The following is a 22,783-nucleotide window of genomic DNA, read 5'->3' as shown; positions in this document are numbered from 1 at the left end:
GGTTGGCAGTTTTTCTCTTTTAGTAATTTAAATATATCATCCCACTGTCTTCTAGCTTCCATGGTTTCTGCTGAGAAATCTACACATAGTCTTATTGGGTTTCCCTTGTATGTGATGGATTGTTTTTCTCTTGCTGCTTTCAAGATCCTCTCTTTCTCTTTGACCTCTGACATTCTAACTAGTAAGTGTCTTGGAGAACGCTTATTTGGGTCTATTCTCTTTGGGGTGCGCTGCACTTCTTGGATCTGTAATTTTAGGTGTTTCATAAGAGTTGGGAAATTTTCAGTGATAATTTCTTCCATTAGTTTTTCTCCTCCTTTTCCCTTCTCTTCTCCTTCTGGAACACCCACAACACATATATTTGTGCGCTTCATATTATCATTCAGTTCCCTGATCCCCTGCTCAAATTTTTCCATTCTTTTCCCTATAGTTTCTGTTTCATTTTGGATTTCAGATGTTCCATCCTCCAGTTCACTAATTCTAGCCTCTGTCTCTTTAAATCTACCATTGTAGGTATCCATTGTTTTTTCCATCTTTTCTACTTTGTCCTTCAATCCCATAAGTTCTGTGATTTGTTTTTTCAGACTTTCTATTTCTTCTTTTTGTTCAGCCCATATCTTCTTCACGTCCTCCCTCAATTTATTGATTTGGTTTTTGAAGAGGTTTTCCATTTCTGCTCGTATATTCAGAATTAGTTGTCTCAGCTCCTGTATCTCATTTGAACTATTGGTTTGTTCCTTTGACTGAGCCATATCTTCAATTTTCCTGGCGTGATCCGTTATTTTTTGCTGGCATCTGTGCATTTAATCAGATTTCCTGGGTGTGGGACCCAGCAGGTTGAAAGATTTTCCTGTGAAATCTCTGGGCTCTGTTTTTCTTATCCTGCCCAGTATGTGGCGCTCGTCTCTCTGCGCATCCCACCAGTAAAAGATGCTGTGGCTCCTTTAACTTTGGAAGACTCTCGCTGTGGGGGAGGGTCACCAGCCGAAGCGGCTTGGGGGAGTGCTGCTCCAAATTTCCCAGCCGGCCCAGGAATACACGCGTGGGGGGGCCGCCGGCCGCCACAGCTTGAGGGGACCGCCTGTCCAAATCTCCCAGCTGGCCCGGGAAGGAGGTAGGGAGGGGCTCCGGCCGCCAGCCGCCACGGCCCAGGGAAGCGCGCGCCCTTCAGGGATCTCACCGCAGCGGATTCTCCCAGCTGATTCTGCCGTTCCAGAATGGGGTATACTGTCTTTTTGGTCTCTGTCGTGGCTCCGGGAGCTGTTCTGTACAGTTTCTGTTTCTTTAGTAGCTGTTCTGGAGGAGGAACTAAGACCCGCGCATCTTACTAAGCCGCCATCTTCTCCAGAAGTACTGGTATGAAATATTTAAAGCACGCCGTATCCCGGCCCAACTGCGGGGATTCCCGCTACATCACGGTCGGCTACGTAGGACGCCATGCAGTTCGTGCGGTTCGACAGCGGCATGGCGAGTCCGAGCTTCCCAGCTAATTTTACTTAAAAACTTTAGAATCATTTTTCAGGTTCCAGGGAAAAAAAAACTGTTAGTATCTGTATTGAGATAACTCTGAATTTATAAATCAATTTAGGGAAAATTGATGCCGTTTTAATGCTGGGTCTTCCCATCTAATTACACAGTGTGTTTATTCATGTCCACTTTTAAAAAAAAATTTTGAAATGGTCATAGTTTATTCTAAATACTTAAAGATTTCATACAAAAGAGAACAACATAGGTTGAAGAAGTACTGGAAGGGTTTTTGGAGGAGCTGAGTCTTGAATGGAATATCCCAAGTCAGATTGGATTTGGGAGGTCACTCTAGACATTTGCTGTATTTGACATCCATAGAGTTTGCTCTGTCCATATGTCTTTTGCAGACGTCAGCTGTGTCTAAGATTAAGGAGCATAAGAATGATACCAAGATTGTCACAGTCAGAGGGTGGCAGGCAGGGCTGTAAAAGGCCTTGGTAGCTCTTTAAACAATCCACTTATTTTTAAAATGAAGAAGCTGAGGTCATGTCCACTTTTTGTGTTCTTCAAAAGTAAAGTTTTCTTCATATAGATTTTGCATGTGTGTTGCTAAATTTATTACTTTAATAAATTTAGCATTAAATACTTTAATTTAATTTAGCATTTTTTCTTTTTTAATGTTCTTGTCCATTGTTTCTTCTAACTAGTTATATATATATATATATACACACATACACACATACACACTGATTTCTGAACTTTAGTTTTATACCTTGTACATTATTGACCTCTCTTATTGTGTGTGATAGTTTTACAACTGATTCTCTTGGATTTTCCCAGTATATATTCATATTATCTTAAAATAATGATAGTGTTATCTCTTCCTTCCCAAATCTTTATGTCTGCTTATTTTCTCTTATCTAACTGCACTGACTGATGATGTGGACTTTAATAGGCATGTGCTACCCCAGTTCCTCTCCACCTTCGTCTCTTCTAGGTCACTAGGCTTCATCTACTCTCTTGTATTGCTAGGTGTGGTCCCAGCTGGACTGTAAGCAATGTAAAGGCAGTATGCTTCTCTGTATGCCACACAGTATCCAACACAGAGACTCATATAGGGTAGTTCCCCAATAAATCATGGTTTGTTGATTATATTAGGTGAGTTATACTTCATCAGGATGTTGATGATACCTCTCCATTTGTGAGACTTGGGTAAGTGCTGTCTTGATGCAATCCAAATTTTCAACTTCTATTTTTGCCAAGAAGAAGAGGGGATAGAAGTCAAGAGTAGGTGAGAAGGGCATTTTTTTATAGCCAACCTCTGTCCCCCAAACTTCAGGTGATAACCAGTCCTCATCTTGCCCTCCTGCCATTACCTTTACCAACCCACAGAACCCAACCTATCTGGTGTGGGTTGCTAGTAAAGCCCTCCCTTCTCACTGCCACCCTAGGGCAAATAATGTCAAATTTTAGTGAGGCTCAGCACCACCTTGGGGAACAAATTTAAAATGCAGTTTTCTAAACTCAATACTAAAAAATTCTGATTTGGACAATAGCCTAGAAATCTGTGTTTCAGCAAGCCCCAAAGTAATTCTGATGTAGAGGTTTCTGAAGCACATCTGGAGAAAGCACTGGCCTAGTAAGCAAATCCTCCTCTTGATTTACCTACTGCATATTTTCTGAGCAGCTCCTATGTGAAGGCCCGGAGAAGGCTATGCAGATAAATAAGACACAGCCTGCCTGGTGGCTGACCGCTTACCAGCAGAGATCACATTGATGCTCGCCAAGATTTCCCTCAAAACAACCCCAAGTGGTGGGCACGACTGTTATTCCCATTTTATAGCTAAAGAAACTGAGGTTCAGAGAGGATAATTTGTCCAAGGTCACTCAATGAGAAAGTGAATAAATACAAATGAGATTTGACCTTGAGAAAGTTGTTTGTGACTTCTGAATATAAAGACGTGCATCATTTGCATCATGTTGAATAGTTTATAAAGTGCTTCCATTTCAATCAGGGTTATGAACCCAGCCCATGTGTATGGTAACTGGACCTCACAGAGGTTTAGAAAGCTGTCAGAGCAAGTCAGGGGCCGAGCCCTGGCTCACAGCTCCTCAGGGCCACAGAGGAAGGTATAGTGGGGATTGAAAGGACGAAATTTCTTGACTTAGAGAGAGTAGTAGTGCCGGGGTAGAGAGTTACAGGATCCAACACAATCCATCTATTGGAAAGCCAATTCCAGAAAGGCAAAAGTCCCGTTTCCAATCCCCATTGATTCATATTACTGATGCCCAGACCCCACTCCGGACCAGTTCAATCTGAATCTCTAGAGGTAGGGCCCAGGTAGGAGGTTTTTAAACTCCCCAAGTGATTTTAATGAGTAGTCATTTACCTTGACTTCCCTAGTTGCAAGTGAAATTCATTCAGGCTCACCTCTGCTCTCTCATTCCAGATGAAGGGAGAAGCTGGAAGTATGCGAAATAATGAAAAGTCAAAGCAGGTAAGTGCCAGCATCCCACTTGCCAAGCCAGTGAGAATGTAACTGGTGACTATCTCCATATCTGCAGTGGCCAGATGTCTCCCCCAAGGTTTCGGGGAGGCCGGCACAGGGTGATGTGTGTACTCTTTTCAGTAGCTGAGCAGACTCCAAATTGCCTTATAACTAAAGGCCCTTTGCCCACATGACAAAGCGGATGGTACCTAGACTGATAGTTGTCCTCCCATCCTCTCTTGTCTGCCTGTAGCCCTTAGAAGGCCCTCACCTCAGGCTTTTGGAACCGCTTTTCAGTAACTACTCTGGGCAAAATAGAGGTCTGGGGTGGGGCGGGGGTGTGGTGGCTAGAAACTGGAGCTTCCCAGCTCTTGACCTCACCTAACTTTTGCCCCGAGAGATCCTGCACCTCATGGGAGAACTTTGTCCTGTTTATATTCCCTTCTTCTGGGCTGCTGGAGGGATTTAAAAAAAAAAAAAAACTCTCTCCCTGGAAAAATATTTAATTCTGTACATGAAAATGAGGCTTTTAAATCTGACTTAGTTTGGTTTATTAAATTCAGAAGATGAAAAATTTCCAGTGAATCTAGAAAAGTTCTTGAAAAGTGCACTCAGAAGCCTAAAAAAGGAATAAATACAAAAGTCCATCTGCAAGTCTTGGGACCTTTGAATGGACCATGTAAAAACAAGTTCTGCTTGATCTGGCCAATTAAGCCCGAGAGGGAGAGACAGACAGACAGAAAGAGAGAACTCATTTCCAGAGCTCAGGATCTTGAGAAACACAGCTGTCTGGCCATTGAAAATAATCTGTTGTTGTTGTTGTTGTTCTTTTGATCAAAAGTGTGACTCCATAATGTTGGGAAAAATAATCTGGTGCAGATTCAGGTTGCTCAGAACGGTGCAATGAAAGCATAGCTGTGCTCCTCTTAGATATCAAAAGTGTGAATTAAAGCATCTAAACATCCTATAGGTCAGCTCCCTGGACATAGCAGAATGGAATTGGTGATCCATGTCGCAGGCTGTGCTCTCCTCCCATTCTGGGCCTTCTTGTTTGGACATTGGGCTTCTGATGAGCTCTAGTTTAGGTCTTTGGAGAAGAATGTAGAAGGTCCTCCCAGTGACTGCAGTGGTTTGTTCTTTACCTCTAGAACCACTAATTGTCTGTCCTGCTGGCAGCCCAGGCTAATCTTGCTGGAAGGTAGAGGAATTGTTAAAAGTCAGAACATGTGTTTATTCACTCTTCTTTAAGGGCAAGAGGGTGATGGGGATGGGAAAATATGAACACAGTGAAGTCCCTGTGGCTGGGAAAAGATTTCCTCATCAAGAATCCTACAGATCCTCTATGACAGTTGTTCTCAACTTTGCCTGCCCATTGGGGAGCCCAGGTCCTACCTTGTAATTGGGTTGGGGAGGAGCCTGGACCTCAGGATTTTAAAAAAGCTTCCCAGGTAATTCCAAAGTGATGATGAGCATCTCCCCTAGCCAAGAGGACCAGTGATAAACTCCTACAGCAGCTGAAAGGCTTGGCTATTCTTCTCTGAGAGATGCAAAATTCACTGCTGGTTTTTCTGGAGGCAGGCTAGTTCTCTTTCCTCTACCAACTATGAACTTGCATTTTCATAAACAAACCCACATACAGCCAGAGAGTGCTTGATAAGGAAGATCTTCCCACTGAATGTGGGAGGTCAGCTGATATGGGTGTTGTTGAGATCTTGATTGCACAATCACTCCTGCTATGCCATTAATTTGATCTGGCTAGAATAGCAGGAGGCAACTTGCTGGGGCCTGATGCTTTCTTATCCCGGCTCAGGAGGGACACATCTGGGGATCCATGAAGAGGACGGCTGTCATCCTGGGCTCCAGCCTTCTGTTGTGTATAGCCTTCTGGAACTCATTCACATGGTGAGTTGACTTGGCCCAGCTTTAATCTGGGACCTGGGGCAGTGTGGCAGTGGTCTGGGAGCAGAGTATGGAGTGAAGAACTGTTCACCCACCACCAGTCTTCACCCAGTAACCTAAACGATTTTTCTTCCAAGGCATCTGCAGAAATTTTGGGGTGCTTCTGGCTACTTTTGGCAAGTCCAGTGGGAGAGGCTGCTGTCTACGTTTGAAGGGAAGGAGTGGATCCTTTTCACTATAGGTGAGGTTCCCAGATCATCAATTCTTAGGGTTTGGATATATGATTATAGCTTCATTCTTCTTCTATTCTTTTTCTATTTGGGGACTTTTTGGTTCATTATTTCCAACAATGGGCAACTGAGTTTTAAAACAAACTGGTAACTCCCAAAGAGTGCTAAATTTTGTAAGCAATTTGGAAATAGGATGCCTAAGAAAAGAAACTGAGAAGTTGAGACCAAAAAATAAAAGTAAGAAATGGCTTGTGTATGGATGGATGAATGCATAGAGCAATAACCCTATTTCTAGATGGAAGCTACTCCATCTTCACTGAGGCTGTGTCCCCTGTACCTGGTGCAATCTAGTGCTTGGTGTTTGACACCAAGCAGTCACTCAGATAATTACTCCCAGCGGGAACAGCTGGAAACAAATCTAAGAAAATGCAAACATATTTATAATGGCATTGTCTACAATAGTGAATGTCTTCAATCATATATTCATTCATTCAAATAATATTTATTAAGGTTATTATGTGCCAAACCTGTGTGGGGAATATAGAGATATTTAAGATGAAGCGTTTGCCTATTCCATTAAAAAACCTGTGTCACAGCCTAGAAGAAGAGATAAAAAAAAAGCATCAGTTGTCACAAAGCAAAAGTACAAATAAAATAACCCCGAGAAGAATTCTGAAATGGGCTGGAGATTAAATATGACAGATTCAGTGGAATCTTAAGCAGTCATTGCAAAGAACAATGCAGATTCTAGATGTATAGAGGAAAAATGGTGAAAAAACATTTTATATACTTGTTAGAATGGTGTGAAAACTACTATACACCTTGGTGATAAGAAAATACCAGAAAGATACAATGTTTGCAGTTATTAGAGTTGCAGTGCTTTCTCGTCCTGGTTCAAAAGGGACACATCTGGGGCTGGAAGGAAGCTCAGGATCATCTCGTGTTGTGGTTTCCATTCTGTATTCCTCAAGGTTACCTTGGAGTCCCAAGTTGGTGGCCACCATGGTAGATGGCCCCGACGGACAACCTCCAGCCCAACATTTTTTTCCCCCAAATAAACAAATTTATTATTTCTGTCTATAAAAGTAAATATATGCTTGCTGTTAAAAATAAAAATCAGACAATTCAAATAGGCATAGAGAAGATGAAAATCATCCACTCTCCCACCACCAAACGAGAACCACTGTTAATACTTTAGTGTACATCCCTTATATATTTGATACATGATCATACTTACATGAACTATTTTAATTTTTTTTCATTGAATAGATTGTGGATATTATCAAAGTCAATTAATATAGATTTATTAATATTTAAAGCTGTCTAGTCTGTTCCATTGTAAGGAAATACTGTAATGTATTTAATCACTTCCCTACAAATGGACATTTAGGCTGCTGAAGTAATTTACTATGATTTTTTAAAATGCTATGATGGACATGCCTGTCTGAATATATCCATGTGTTCTTTCTCTTTTCTTTCTCCTCTCTCTCCCTTCTCTCTACCCCCTTCCCGTCTCTCCTTCTCTCTTTTCATTTTCTTTCCCTGTCTCCCTCTCTCCCTGTATCTCTTTCCCCAGAACATGTCAAAAAGCTGCCCTCCAGAATGTTTGTACCACTCCATATTCCTCCACAGTGCAGCATAATGTTTTTCAACTATCTACTGCTGTGGTTGGTGGGGTAGGAAGGGTGCTGGAAGAGGGACAGAGTTAAATAAAATGTTGTCCTTGTTCCCTTGGAGTTTTGAATGTAGAGAATGAAGCTAAACATGGACAAATAAAGTTAATAATACAAGAATTAGATAACATTTTAATGTCACTCAAATAACTGCTGACTGGGATGGACAAAAGTGCTGTTTGTTTACAGTCAGAGATCAGTGATACCCAGAATGACTTCATGGAAAAGTGGAACATGGAGCAAAAAGCCAAAACTAAATCTTAAATCTTAATCAGTATTTTCTAAAATATTCTGCTGAACAGTAATCAGTGGGAGGTTATTAGGTAGGTTAACTATATAATTTATCATCCAAATAAGATAGCTGTAAGAGTGAAAGTAGGTGTTGTTAAGACACTGAGAAAACAGTGTCTCCAGGTGAAAAAGCTTGGGAAATACTGAGTTTAACAAAGTCAAATGGGCTTCTCTGCTGAAGAAATTCTCAAAGCTTTTAACACATTAATATGGAGTGTAACTCTCCAAGAGGAGGGTTGGGCATGAAGACTGACCATGGAGCTCTTTGAGAGGTGAGTTTCCCACTTTGGGAAATGCTGACTGGAATACACCTGAGGTCCTACTGCTCAGTCAAAAAGGATTAGGTGCCTGACTAACTCCTAGTACAGTGCTCATTGTGAACCATACCATACCAAGTGCTTCCTTTACTTCTCTCTTTCCTGGTAGTTCATCAAGGGTTCAATGGGTGCAGACTCTCAAACATCAAACTAAATTCTTTTATATGTTACAGCATTTTATATAATGCCACATACTTTTTTTTGTTTCCAATTACCTGTTGTTGTTCCCACTGTATAGTAGGAAAACGGCATCATGCCTTAAGTACCTGTCTAAGTTCCTACAGCTATTTTGCCACCCCCAAATTAAAGACAGGTCCCCTGGTCCCAAACACTTAGATCCCCTTGGCAAAGCACCATCAACAATGCAGTCTCAGTCACCATAAAATGTGTGCTCAGTTAACACGTTTTGTGAGGACCTGAAGTTACCTGTTCGTTTCTTCTACTTCCCAACCCTAGGCTCTAGCCAAGTGCCCTCTCTGATCTTCTGGAGCTTCAATGGGCTTCTATTGGTGGTTGACACAACTGGAAAACCTAATTTCATCTCCCGCTACCGAATTCAGGTTGGCAAGAATGAACCTGTAAGTGTTGCCACAGCTTCTGGTCAAAACACAGAAAGCTAAAGCTAAAAGCCAAAGCCTCTAAATCCTCAGCACTGGTCCAAGAGAGACCATGATCCATGTGGGCCAAGCTATTAGCTACAAGGTTCCCCCTTCCCACCTCCCGCCCCCAATTTAGAAGCTTAGAGAGAGGAGGTAATTTGCCCAAAGTCTCAGAGCCAGCTAGTGGCCAGTGAAGACTAATGTTCTGGTCTCGGGATTCCCAGCCCAGTCTCAGTACCTACTGTGGTCAGCATTTCAGGAAGATAAATGATTGCCTCTGCAAAGGTCTGGGCTGAGTCTTATCCACAGAACAGAGGCAGCAATGGCCCCTGATGAATGCTGAAACCTCGGATATTGGCCGTCATCCTAAGTGAGGGGAGACAGCTGCTGAAACAACAGAAAACCCCTAAACAGTAGATGGATGATACAGATTCTGAGATTTTTAAGCAGGTCCTCCTTCCCAATTATTCAGTTCAACAAACACTGCAAGGTACTAGAGCAGATGCACTATAAACAGGGCCTAGACGCTGCATGCAAGGACCTCCTGGCCCGGTCGGAGAGAGAACGCTAGTGCCCACAGCTCCGATTTACATGACTGGCTCACCTGCTCAGTGCTCTGACAGCATTTAGGAGGCTTTAACCCAGATTCTTACCCAACTCCACCCAATCCATGTCCTGCTTCCGTCCCAGATGGAATAACATAAAAATATATAGAGTATTTCTTTTAATCACCTCTCTTGCATGTCTAGGTGAATTGCCTCATCTATCAAGGCCTTCTGCCCCAGCCTAGCACTCCAAAAAGGCAGAATGGGTGAAAAATAGTGCACTTAACTCAGGTTTTCTTGACCCAGGCTTTTGGGATCTTCCCGACCCAAAGTTGCTGACCTGGACCACTGTCCCCCTCACTTAAGACAACAGCTGCCAGCCAACCAGGTCCAGCTTGACAGGACATCAAAAACAGGGCCTAGAGTGGGACCTGAATGCTGCCCAGCATCCATAAAGATACAACCTTTGCTTTTCACTCCCGCACTCTTAGGGATGCCTTCTTCACAACCTTGTCTCTCCTCAAGTCCTCTAATCTCCTTCACAGACATGACCTTGCTTCCTACATCACTGAGAAAATTGAAGCAAGCAGAGGAAAGTGTCCACAGACTCCCACCACATCTGCCTCCCACCAGCGCCTGCACCCACATGCCTGCCCATCTGATATGGCAGGTGAACTCTTCACGTCTCTTTATAGCTGATGCCTCCATCTGTGCACTAGACTTGTCTCTTACCTACTCCAGAAAACTGCTGCAATAATTCTCCTTCCTCTCTTGCATCCTTTTTTCCCCCTTTTCTCTCTGCTGGATTATTCCTCCCTATATTATTACAAATGTGATATATTTTTTTCCAGTAAAACAAGCAAAACCAACCTTGACTCCATTTTCTATACCTGCTACAACCCCATATTTTTGCTTCCCTTTGCAACAGAGCTCTTTTAAAGAGCTGTCTACAGTCTTCAGTTCTTCTCCTGCAATTCTGTTTGCCCAACATTTTGTAATTATGAACAATTTCAAACATACATAAAAGTTGAAAAGTACAGTGATCACTCATATACCCAACCCACCCAGTACTCCCAACACTCCTTTCCCTGCTTTCCTTTTTCTTTTTTTCCAAAGCACACATCACCTTCTGTTATATAGTTTTCTATAACAATGGAATATAAACTCCAGGAATCTTTGTCATATTCATGGCTCTGTCCCCAGCACAACACTTTTCTACATAGTTGGTGCTCAGTAAATATCAGCTGAATAAATAAATGAATAAACTGATGTAACACCCCCACCTCTTGGTTAAGGTTTCCAAGAAGAGGTATATGGCATTTTATATGTATTTTCAAACCAGGCAGGACTGACTTGGCCTCAAAGTTTAAAAATGAATTCTGAAGTCAGTCAAAATATGTAATGCCTAGAGAGTCTGGAGGAAGAGGAAGACTTCAAGTCTGGGGGCCACTCTGAACCCAGCCCCACTTTGGGGACAGAAACCTCTTCAGCTTGCAGAAGGAACTCAGGGAGAAATCTCTTCTGACAAGGGCCCAGGAAGTGACCTATGGTCTCTCTGGGACTAGTCCAGTGAGGCTGGATCACATGAAGACGTAGAGGTCTCTATATCCAATCATTGTTAAGGTTCTCTAAATGAGGAGGGGTTAAAAGACTGACAGTTCCACCTGAGAATTCACAGCCTTCTCCAAACATCCTGGAGAAGGTACCCAGGGTACCTGTCAGGAATACATGGGCCAGCCTGAAGTTTCATTTCTGCCCTCATCTCTCCAGAGAAATGGGGAAAAGAGTGGTGATATTTGCAGAACCAAGAAGGAGAAGCCAGACTCAAGTAGAAACTGAAGGCTGTGGGGAAGGGAGTTTCCAAAGGGAGAGATGTTTCCCAGTTCAGGGGCAATATTCATCTGCTTAACAACCATAGCCTTCTTGCTGCAGTTTCTAACTCAGCGGGGCGGCAGTCAGGAACTGCCAGCTGTGGCCAAACATCACTCCCAGCACCTAAGCTGAGCAAGAGGCACCTGTGAGAAGGTCATGGTGGACCTTCTATTTTCTAGAAGAGCACACCTGACTTTTCATACTCTTGCCTATCTCCCTTCTTCCTTCTCTTGAGCAGGTGGACCCTGTGAAACTCCGCCAGTCCATCCGCACAGTTCTCTTCAACCAGTTCATGATCTCTTTCCCCATGGTGCTGTTCCTCTATCCTTTCCTCAAGTGGTGGGGAGACCCCTGCCGCCGAGAACTCCCCAACTTCCACTGGTTCCTCCTGGAGCTGGCAATCTTCACCCTGATTGAGGAAATCATGTTCTACTACTCCCACCGGTAAGCAGGGTCCCTGCCTGGGTTTCTTCACCCTACTGAGGGCTCACTTTTTTTTTTTAAATCACCACACAGTTGTGTATTCATTACCATGATCATTTTTAGAAATTTGCTTCACTCCAGAAAAATAAAAAGAAAAACTCACACATCCCGTACCTCTTACCCCTCCATCTCATTGACCACTAGTATTTCAATCTGCCCAATTTTTTTAACCCCTTATCCCCCCTTTTAATTTATTTATTGCCTTTATATGTGTATATTTTTTACTCATCTGTCCATACCCTGGATGAAGGGAGCATCAGACACATGGTTTTCACAATCACACAGTCGCATTATAAAAGCTGTATCATAATACAATCGTCTTTAAGGAACAAGACTACAGGAATATGGTTAAAACAGTTTCAGGTATCTCCCTCTAACCACTCCAATACACCAGACACTAAAAAGGGATATCTGTATAATGTATAAGAATAACCTCCAGGATAACCTCTTGACTTTGTTTGAAATCTCTCAGCCACTAAAACTTTGTCTCATTTCTCTCTTGCCCCTTTTAGTCAGGAAGGCTTTCTCAATCCCATGATGCTGGGTCCTGCCAAATCCAAGAGTTCCGTCCCATGTTGCCAGGGAGACATATACCCTGGGAGTCATGTCCCACTTAGAAGGGGAGGGCAGTGAGTTCACCAGCCAAGTTTGTTTAGAGAGAGCAGCCACATGTGAGTAACAAAAGAGGTTTTCTGGTGACTCTTAGGCATAATTATAAGTAGGCTTAGCTTCTCCTTTGTAGGAATAAGTTTCACAGGGGCAAGCCCCAAGATCGAGGGCTCAGCCTATTAATTTGGTTGTCCCCACTGCTGGTGAGAATATCAGGAATTCCCCAGATAAGGAAGTTTAATATTTCCTCATTTCTCCCCAGCCCCCCAAGGGGACTTTGCAAATACTTTTTTATTCTCTGCCCAAATTACTGTGGGATGTATTGGGGCATCCAACTAACCTGTAGGACTCACTTTTAAGCAAAGAAACAGGCTTCTGAATTGTAGGTGTAAGACCAACATACCCAGCTTCAAAAACCTCCCCTTAAATGGTTAACAGAAAGACATCATTTGTTGCAGGACTGACTGACAACTTGGGACACAAATCTCACAACTGGGACACTGAGGAATGCCCAGAAAAGAAGAGTCTTCTCCATTTGTATGTGAGGCAGGGCAGTTTCCCGTCCATTTCCTTAATATCCTTAATAGGTATCCTTAGTATCCTTAATAGGGATCAGCTCCATTTTATAGTGAATAGAACTGAGATAGAGAAAGGCAAAGTTAGCAATTAAGCGGCATAAGAGATGGGATTGGGACGTGAAAGTAGGTCTGTGTGAGTGCAAATTCAGTGTGGTTTCAACTTGGATCCTTAGATGTAACACTTAATGCTTACATCTTTGCTTCTCATGGTAAGGCAGGGAGAGTGGGGGACTAACAGATTATTAACTTACTTTCCTTCCATGTCCCAGAATCCTTCACCACCCAACATTTTACAAGAAATTCCACAAAAAACACCATGAATGGACAGCTCCCATTGGTGTGGTCTCTCTCTACGCCCACCCGGTAGAGCATGTGGTGAGTAGAGCTCACTCCTCCCAGAGGCAAAAGGCAGAGGACCCAATCACTTTCCCTAAGTTCTCCTGACAAGAATTAGACCACACTGATCCCGTCCTTCCCTCTTCCCATTAGTTACTATTACTGCCACCTATCATATGCCAGGTGCTCAACATAGGTTATCCCATTTAACCAGCCCAACAACCTTTTTAATCCTCATTTTGCTAAGAAGCTGAGGCTCAGTTAAGAAATTGTCCAAAGTTTGCTGAATGAATCTCCACGAAGTCAGCATCCTGAAACCCGCTCAGCTTCTCCTGATCTCTAAGTCAAGTCTTCTTGGTACTACCCTGGGGAAAAGTGGTCACCCAGCTAGGCCCCCTTCATCTCACTTGGCCCTGCCTGCAATCATGCCTTCCCTTGCAGGTCTCTAACATGCTGCCGGCGATAATAGGTCCCATAGTGTTGGGCTCCCACTTGTCAACCATCACTGTGTGGTTCTCCTTGGTCCTCATCACCACCACCATCTCCCACTGTGGCTACCACCTACCCTTTCTGCCTTCACCTGAATTCCATGACTACCATCATCTCAAGTAAGGCCTCTGCCCCATAGTGGGTTCCTGGGCAATAACCACTCCCTCACTCTTGCACTTCTGATGTATACACTGGTGCCTCTTTAAATTTGGCTGGGGAGGGGACATCTAAAGGCAGGGAAAATAATTACCACATTGGGATCCAAACCACCTTGTCCTTCTCCTTCTGATACAGGGTCCTCCTGTAATTGTGGGTTTTTAACCTTTATTTGGGTCCTAAGGTAAGCTGTGGACCTTCTCATGAATATGCATATATGTACAAATATCCTGTATGCAATTCAAGGGGAGCTATGCACTCTCTGAAAGTCCCCAGGCCTTTTCACATGTAGTCTCTGTGCCAGAATCACCTGCAATGTTTGTTTAAAATGCAGGCTCCTGTATTCCACTTTAAATAAGCAGCATCAAAGTACTTGGAAGGGAGGGCCTGGAAATCTGCATTTTAATAACTGTTTCAGGGGATTCTGATGCAGGTGGTCCCAGAACCACAACTGAACAAGCCAGCTCTGCCAGTTCTCAGACTTGTGTATAACAGAATCCCCTAGGGAACTTTTCGAAGATTACATTTAGCAGGTCAGGCTGGCATGAACCCAGGAATGTACATTTGCAATACCATCCCAGGTTGTTTTGAGGCAGGTGGTCAGGATGGTGGGGGTGAATGGTGCATGCATGTAATCAGGATAGTGTGGGGTATGAGGCCTTAGAGATGTGTGAGGCTGGCACAAATGAAATGGAAATCAGCACATGGGCTACCAGCACCAGCGCTGCAACAACCTCCTCTCTTCACCAGGTTCACCCAGTGCTTTGGGGTGCTAGGGGTGCTGGACCACCTCCACGGGACTGACACCGAATTTAAGCTGAACAAGGCCTACGAAAGACACATCATCCTGCTGGGCTTCACCCCACTCTCTGAGAGCATCCCCAACTCCCCAAAGAAAATGGAGTAAAGGAGGGCCCTAGTGCCATCCTGGCTGGCCCCTCAGTAGCAGGTTGCTAAGGTGGCCTGAAGCCTCTTGAGCACGTAACAACTTGTACCCTACAGCCACACACTCTCTAATAACAGCAGGGTAGGGAAAGGTCAGTACCACAGGAAAGCAGGGCTTCCCCAAACTACTGAACCTAATATTCTCTCAGGGGACCAGGAAGGAAAAACATCTCCCCAGACTGAAGCCCAATCAGAGGGAGACAAACTCTTTGACAGGGCAACTACCTCTAATCCTCTGCTATGGAAGGAGAGAGGGATTCTGCCTCAGATGACTCCTTATGGTCTGGGCGTGATACAAAGAATGACAAAGTTCACTGGGACTGGAAGCTACATGGCTCTCTGGAGAGCTCCTCCTAGTGTCAGGAGGGTGGGGAATCAGAGGGTATCACTTGGCCCCTTTCTGCTCCTAAAAGCTTTTCCCGTAATTTACTCAGGCCAGAGCCAAAATACCAGCAAACATTTATAGGCAGTGCCAGTCCACCCTCCTACCAAACACACATATGTACACTGTCAGCATTGAAGGCCCATCTCAACTCTGTCCAATGCAAATATACTTCTTCCCCTTCTGAAAAGAAATATACCAATCACAGAAGATCCTCCCTGGATTAAGCACCCAAGAGGTGCTGACCAAACTCCAATACCTTCAACCTTACATAGAAACCAAAGGCCAAGCACTGAGGGTCCTGCTAACCTGGGGTCCTTTTAATCCCCAAAGGGAAGTGTCAGAGTTGCTGGTCTTTGCTGACATCCTATTGAGCCCTCCTTATTAGTGTCCCTAAAGCAAAACCAGAGCTGGAACCCTTTTTCTCTCCCAACAATGTGCCCAGTCACATGGCTGAGCAAAGGGAAAACCCCTTGTTTTTCCCAAACTGCTAACCAGCTGACTCAACATTTATTCAGAATAATTTTATTAGTCTCTTTTCCAAATGAAATCTTACCAAGAACCTTAATATAAAAAAAAAACCAAGATGCTCCTTGGGAAGGAGTGTCCCACCCTGGCCTCCCCTCTATAGCCACTGACCCTGCCAGGAACCCTGTGGCTCCAAGAACAGAAATGAAGACCCCTCTGATTTGAAAGACCATTATCACCGACTAAGTTCACACACACACGTCTATTTCTAAAGTTCCAGTTCTGCCAAGAAAATTGCCCACTATAGGTTGATAAATTAATTTGAACATCTGATAGGGCTTCTCCAGGCAGAATTACCAAAATGAACTTCCCCCTAATGGACACAGGCCAACTATGTGCTTCCCAAGCAGCATCCTTCCTGGGCCTTCCAAAGCTCCACCCTCCCACTTCTGGTCTTGGTGGACCGGCTCGCTCTCTGGGCTTAGCAAGAAGTACTGATTCTGGCGCACAGCTGCTGGCCTACACCCAGTACCTGTTCTTACCAATAAACATTTGGAAAAAAAGTTATTCTTCAGTATATTTAGTGTGAAGGCCAGGGAATGAGCAAAGATTGGGTAAAGAGGAAAGAAAGAGAACAGATACATTTTCCCCCCTTTAAGGTCCCCTGACAGGAGGTACAAGAGGCTCCCTTACCTCTTTTGGAAGCTAGGTGGGCTGTCCTCTTCTGCATCAAACTGAATAGCCCCAGGGAAGGTAACAGATAGTCATGAAGAAAAATCTGAAGCTTAAAATTCCCAGATGTAAATGTTAAAGGAGAAAGCATGTAAAATAAACTGGTCTCTTTAAACTTCAGGGGAGATTTTAGCTTTTCCCCCTCCACTACAAAGCTCATTCTAACACTTATGATCTAGGAGCCACACCAGCACAGTTAAATCAGTGGCTTCTTTCATAAGCATGCCTAACAGGTGTGGATGGGAAGCTGCATTAAGTTTCTCTGCTCCCAAAACACCAAACAATTTAACAATCAGTCTGCAGAAGCCCAGGTCACAATTTCATAAACTCTCCTTCGGCCTATGGATAGTGCTGGAAGTACCTGCCTACCTGGAGGAGAGTGGAAAACAATTCTCTGGAAAACAGTATCTAACGGGATGCTCAGTGCTGGGCTTGGAGACAGTTGTCAGATGAATAAGTAAGCCACCTCTTTTTTTTTTTTTTTTTTTTATTATACATCTAAGCCAGAAAGTAAATCTGGATGTTGCCATTCCAAAGGTGTTATTAACACCTGTGCCTGTGGCCTTGCAAGTCAGGGGAAACCATCAACAGCCCCAAGGCCAATCATGGGGCAGGGAGGGTACATTGTTCCATCCCTCCCTAGCTATCTCAGGACTCAGCGGCTGACCTGGATTCCATCAAGCCTTAAGAGTGTCTAACTGCTATTCATTCACACCACTACAGGGAAATCTGTTCAGTGAGGGGCTATAACCAACCCTCCATGAGGAGTCACAGTAACCTCTCTTCTTGGATCCTAACACAATCCCAGCCAAAGCCAGCCTATGAGGAACTTGGCAGTGTGCAAGTGAGCTAAAACCCTGGAGTTCCATGTAAGGACCAATATTCCTTTTGTGGTACTGGTTATGGCTCCTATTTCTCACTCAATACACAAGGTGGATATAAATTCAATGTTAGTAACTCTGAAGACCAATGAGGATGTCAACTAGGTATACTAGCAGCCTTAGAAGCTCTATAAGGAGTCCCAGCCTTCAGACTCCCCAGAAGTGCAATGGCCGCGCCCCAGCCAAGGTTTCATGTACACAACCAGAGTGCAGGGTTCTTGTCACCATGTCAGTTCTCTGAATCAAGGGAAACCCTAATTGGGCTCCGTCTCTAATACCCAACAGCTGTACCCCAGATGGGAGACAAGCCAGTGTTTTGCCTTTTCAAGTTTTTATTTTTATACATTTTTTTTGTATTAAAAAGAAAAGCATAATTACCACAAATTACAAAGGACTAAAGCAGGACTAGAATAATGAATGAATCACTTCAGCCTGGAAAGCAGATACTCTCAATAATATTAATGTTATAATACAAGCTCATTCAAGTATTTTACATTTTTTTTGTCCTTTTAAATGTGATATCCTAGCACATGGTAAAGGTAATGTACTATGAGCGTAAGGTGGAACCTTCTCCGCAAAGCCAGATGACAAGTTTTCCTCTCCAGTGAGAAATGGGCTCTAAGTTCTTATCTTCTCTGCCTTTGCCATCAACATGGCTGAAGGAGAGGGTGGGGCTGGGTCAAATCCAGGGACCTTGCACATAGGAGATACTCTGGGGTCCTATTCAGGAGGGTGTTAATGATCAAGACCACTCTACCCAGGCTTTTGGTAAAAACACCCCTACCTTCCCTAACTAAGTGGTCTTCCTTGCCCTCCTCCTCACTTCCAGGGACTTCTGAGCAGCTTAATTTCTTTCTGTTATAAAATCAATCATCAGGAAAGGGATAAAAAAGAGCTATGATGGAACAAAACAAAAACAAAACATCTCTGACAGTGAGCCCCTGGGGTCCAGGCTGGGGCAGGACTGTTGGCCCTTTTGTACTGGTAGTGCATTTGCTCCCAGGTTCAGGGGAAGGCCAAAGAAATCGGTCCCTCAACAGGACTAAGCAGACCTCCCGATATCTGGTGCCCCAAGGTCATGTTGGCATGGACCAACCTTGGAAGGGTACAGATGAACAGAGATTTGGGGCAGGGTGTTGCTTTGTGTCTCAGGTCTTGGATCCCCATGGGAAGATGGTGGGTAAGAAGTGGCTAGCCCCGATGGCCCTGCCACTCCGGCATGCTTGTCACAGATAAATCGGTCCTAAATTCAAGTGTCTTCAGAAAATGAAGATGTAAACTACTCTTTGCAACATTAACTCCTAACATGTTACTTAAAAAAAAAAAAAAAAAAAAAAAAAAAGCTCCCTTCCTCCCCATCCTTAGCCTATGCTGAGATGAAGCCTCACCCCACCACCCCAAAGGGGCTTCCTCTTTCTGGGGTCTGTAGAGGAGGATCAGGGAGAGGATGGAGGATGATACCCCCTCGGCTTGTGGGGGAGGGGAAGGGGGTTAACTCTAGATAACAGCAGCCTTTTCTCATACCCCCAAGGCTTCCTTGTACCCCAAACCCAGCAGAGGACAAGCACTGAGGTTTCTGTGGTGCTGGATACAGTACAGGGCTGAGTGATCCAAAAGAGAGAAAAGAGGATTAAAAGGAAGGTGGAGGGGTTCCAGGAGAGTGTCTTGTACAATGTGGGACAGGCACCAGACTGGGTAGGGAAAGGCCTCAGATCCCACTGTCCTAGCATAGACCAGACACTCACCTAACATCCTTGGCTTTTAAGAGGACTGGGTCAGAAGAACTGAGACAGGCTTCTCACGTACTAACCACTGGAAGAGCAAAGATGGGGGGAGGGTATAGGCTAAAAGCATGAGGTGCCCAAAACAGAACACAAGCTTGGGATACCGTCTCCTGCTCCCAACTTTTGGGCCCAACAGAAGAACCAGTCAAGAAAGAGAGCCAAAGACATTCTAGCAATTGAGCAACAAGACCACAAACTTCTTCCCATTGCCCAGTTCTCACTGAGGGTGAACACACTATCATGCCCATATGTAACACACATCCCAAAGTCTGTGTGGCTCAGTCCTTCATCATCCTCCCTAGGTTCTAAGACAGCAGACTCTAGCCATTCCATTGTCATTCACAGCCCAACCCTAGCAGTTAGTGGTTGGAGAAGGTAAGTCAGGTATACTCTATGTCCACATATACCTTCCTGCCACAGGGCTTCAGCCACTGGCAAGACTTCCCCTCAGCCCCCAACTCCTCTTCATCCCTCGTTCCCAGGTGGGGTCAACTGGAGGGTTGGCAGAGATGGCTCGCAGAGGGGGAATGCAAGATGGAGAGATCCCACCAGACCATAGGGGAAAGTGGCATTTTTCTCCACCTTTGATGAGAGACAAAGCCTCCTCAATGTCTTAGATCTTTCAGGCCAACACAAGAAATATTTCCAAGCCTCAGCTGCCAGGTGTTCAGCTTTCCCCTCCAGTGTGGGGGGGAAGACATTCACACTGAGGACAAGTGTGTTCCAGATTCAGGCCAGCTCCGTTCTCCAACAGTTTGAAGCAAACTTGGCCTTGGCGTTCCAAGGGTAGGGTGAAAGGTGTCACGGCAGGATGGTGCCTGGCGTGAGACAACAGCAAGCAGAGCGAGGACACAACAGTGGCAGCAGTGTACAGACACAGGACATCAGCTTCAAACAATGCAACAGCAGGGATATTGTGGGTGCAGCTCTGATAGGAGCCACCCCCAACTCTTTTGCCTCCAGCCAGGAGGCATTGTACATGCAACTCAGTCCAGAGAAAGATTCTAGCCAATACAAGCCCAGGCACATCCAGAGAAGGTGGGAGCTCTTCAGGTTGGTTGACTCCATCGAGGAAAACAGGCATTTGGGTCTTTCAGATTCCCGCTCCACAATAAGGCAACATTTAAAAAAATATTATTTCCAAGAACCAAAGAAAAAAAAAAAAAAAAACAGAGAAGAAAAATTAAAGCAAAAAGAAAAAAAATCCAAGGGTAGGGGAAAAACATTACTTTCTGCAGATTAGGTAGGGATGTTTTGACTTTTGTTTTTGGTCTTCTATGGTTGATTTTGTCTTCTTTTTTCCCTCCCCCATTTTCCAAGGATGAAAAGGTCAGAGAAAATAAAATAAATCATCTTTCAATAGTCTTTTCTGGTATGAGCAGCGTCTCTCTGGGCTGAGGAATAAGGGATGTGGGGAGAGGGGAGTGGGGAGAAGCTGAAACCTTCACCCACCCACCCTTTTAGATCCTTTGGTTTCCTTCTCCCAGAAGATGGCAGAAGGGTGTGGTGGGGACAGCAGGGAGAGAACATGGTGATGGCAAGCCCCAGATGACCAAGGGGTTGGTGTTTCTATGGGGCCCAGGGTCGCTGCCAGAGCCTTCCATAGGACAGTGCTGGGCAATGGGGCCCGCACTGTCTTTTTATGGGCTGCATAGTTGGCTTGAGGGGGAGCAGGAAAAGGCTGCCGGTGGGGACAGGGTTGCGGCCTACCAGCCGCGGGCAGGGCTGCAGAGTGATTTTGGTAATCCAGACAAACTATCAATAATTTAAAACTTGATATATATATATATATATAAAAAAAAATCTCCCCCCTCTCCCCCCCCCCCCCTTAGAAGCTAGGATACGAAGAATCATGGAGAGAGGAAAAGGAAGGGGTTATGCGGAGGCTCCTGCCCAGGGGTACCTTTGATAGCCCAAATGTTGTATATGCTGCTACTCTGCATGAGGGCCTATCCTAATAGCTCCAGGCCTGTCCCTTTTCTGTCCCTTCTCCTGGGACTGGGCACCCCCATGGCTCTCACTCAACCACCCCCTTCCCCATCCCCAAACCCCAGGGCTAAAGGGCCTTTCACTTTCCCAAAGTCTGTGTGTCCAAGTGTTGGCTTGTCCATTTGGCATCTTCCCGGATGGGCTGGCCAGTGGGTGGTGTGGGGGGTTGGTTGATCATGGTGGTGGGTCTGCTGGAAGACTGGGAGGGGCACCGCTTCCTGCCCTCACCGCTGCCACCTCCTGCTGCCACTGGGTGTCGCTTATGGTTGCCCTCCTCACCCATGGGGGGCTGCAACAGAGGGGGGAAGATCACAGGTCATTAGAGGGCATTATGCACACCCCTTTCTCTGCCAGGGCTAGCTATTAGAGACTGACTACTTCCTACCCCTCAACGTGGATAGTGGATTTTACCTTAGAAATTAGTTATCAATTATTAAGCACTTTTCCATGCCAAGCATTGTTATGTACATCCTCTCAGGGGGTCCACACCACCCTTTGATGTAGACATGCCCATCCCATGAGGGATGAGGAAACTGGGAAGTGTAGAAAAAGTAGTTTGCCTAGGGTTCTATAGCTGTGAAGTGGTAAAAACAAAATATGGAGTAGATTCCTGAAGCCAAGACTTTTATCCGAACAAGTTTCTGTTCCATTTCTGAGAAAGGCTTAGCTGTTTGACATGAAATGTGGAATGTGGCATACAATATGCTGACGTCTCAGCTCAGAAGGCCCAACCCCAAACATGCCCCTGGGAAGTGCCTCATTCCCCTCAATGCCCTAAACAGGACACCAAACTAAGAGTCAGGGCACCAAAGCAGAGCCCTTCCTGCTCTACCATAAAACTTCTGCTCTACTTATCATAAAACTTCTCTGCACATACCCCAAGGTTGGAATTGCTCAAGGATGGAAGAAAACACTCATCTTTATACTGGGAGACCTGAGCAGCTCCGTCACTATCTCACTGGGTGCCTGGGGCCTCAGTTTATCCATCTGTGCAATAATTATAATAATAATAAGCCCTGCCTACTTCACCACATTATAAGGGTTTAATGAGGTCAATATGAAGTACCTAACACACAGTAACACTCAACAGATGGCAGTTTTTACTAATGAAAACAAGGGACTGTTATCTCTATTTACTTATACCTGCCTGTTTGCTAAAAGGTTTGAAGGGAGCAAGATGACTGACATCTCTAACTACATTATAAACACTTCGTAGGCAAAGAGTCTTTCACTCATCTTTGGGGTCCCTTAAACATCTAGACTAGAGATGTCCAATCAGTATCTGCTGAATCAATTAAGCAAATTACTCTACCATTTCTCTGGATACATACTGTAGCAATAACCCAGACCTGCCACTGGATGTCATTGTTGACACATTGCTTTAAGGAGATGGGGGAAAATTGTACATCAACTTATAAACCTGAGGAAGAACGGATCTCTTTCAGGAAGAACAAGTATATTTTATCTTGGGTGCCCAGCCTGATCAATAGTAGTGGCTAATTGGTGTACAGCAGCAAGGAGATAGTGAGGTAAAAGGAAAGATTGTCATGATTAGCTATGTCTACCATG

The 22,783-nt window shown here is 44.6% G+C and overlaps 2 protein-coding genes across 6 annotated transcripts in view; one reads left to right on the top strand and one right to left on the bottom strand.

The window, feature by feature from the left end:
- FAXDC2 (fatty acid hydroxylase domain containing 2) overlaps positions 1-16,395 on the top strand; it is a 56,937-nt gene extending 40,542 nt beyond the window's left edge. Inside the window, exons 3-10 of the mRNA XM_077137492.1 lie at positions 3,918-3,965; positions 5,767-5,858; positions 5,993-6,096; positions 8,823-8,944; positions 11,621-11,826; positions 13,322-13,427; positions 13,830-13,996; positions 14,784-16,395. Of these exons, the coding sequence (XP_076993607.1) occupies positions 3,918-3,965; positions 5,767-5,858; positions 5,993-6,096; positions 8,823-8,944; positions 11,621-11,826; positions 13,322-13,427; positions 13,830-13,996; positions 14,784-14,940 (1,002 nt within the window). The 3' untranslated portion in view covers positions 14,941-16,395. The remainder of the gene's footprint in view (positions 1-3,917; positions 3,966-5,766; positions 5,859-5,992; positions 6,097-8,822; positions 8,945-11,620; positions 11,827-13,321; positions 13,428-13,829; positions 13,997-14,783) is intronic.
- Positions 16,396-17,755: 1,360 nt separating this feature from the next.
- LARP1 (La ribonucleoprotein 1, translational regulator) overlaps positions 17,756-22,783 on the bottom strand; it is a 102,857-nt gene continuing 97,829 nt past the window's right edge. For all 5 annotated transcript variants that reach the window (XM_077137489.1, XM_077137487.1, XM_077137488.1 and 2 more), the window contains one exon: positions 17,756-21,503. In XM_077137489.1, coding sequence (XP_076993604.1) covers positions 21,294-21,503 — 210 coding nt within the window. In that variant the 3' untranslated portion in view covers positions 17,756-21,293. The remainder of the gene's footprint in view (positions 21,504-22,783) is intronic.

The sequence above is a fragment of the Tamandua tetradactyla genome, chromosome 20 (assembly GCF_023851605.1).
Source record: "Tamandua tetradactyla isolate mTamTet1 chromosome 20, mTamTet1.pri, whole genome shotgun sequence".
Classification (NCBI taxonomy): Eukaryota; Metazoa; Chordata; class Mammalia; order Pilosa; family Myrmecophagidae; genus Tamandua; species Tamandua tetradactyla.
The sequence above is the reverse complement of the archived record's forward strand: the minus strand, read 5'-3'. Positions and strand labels throughout refer to the sequence as shown.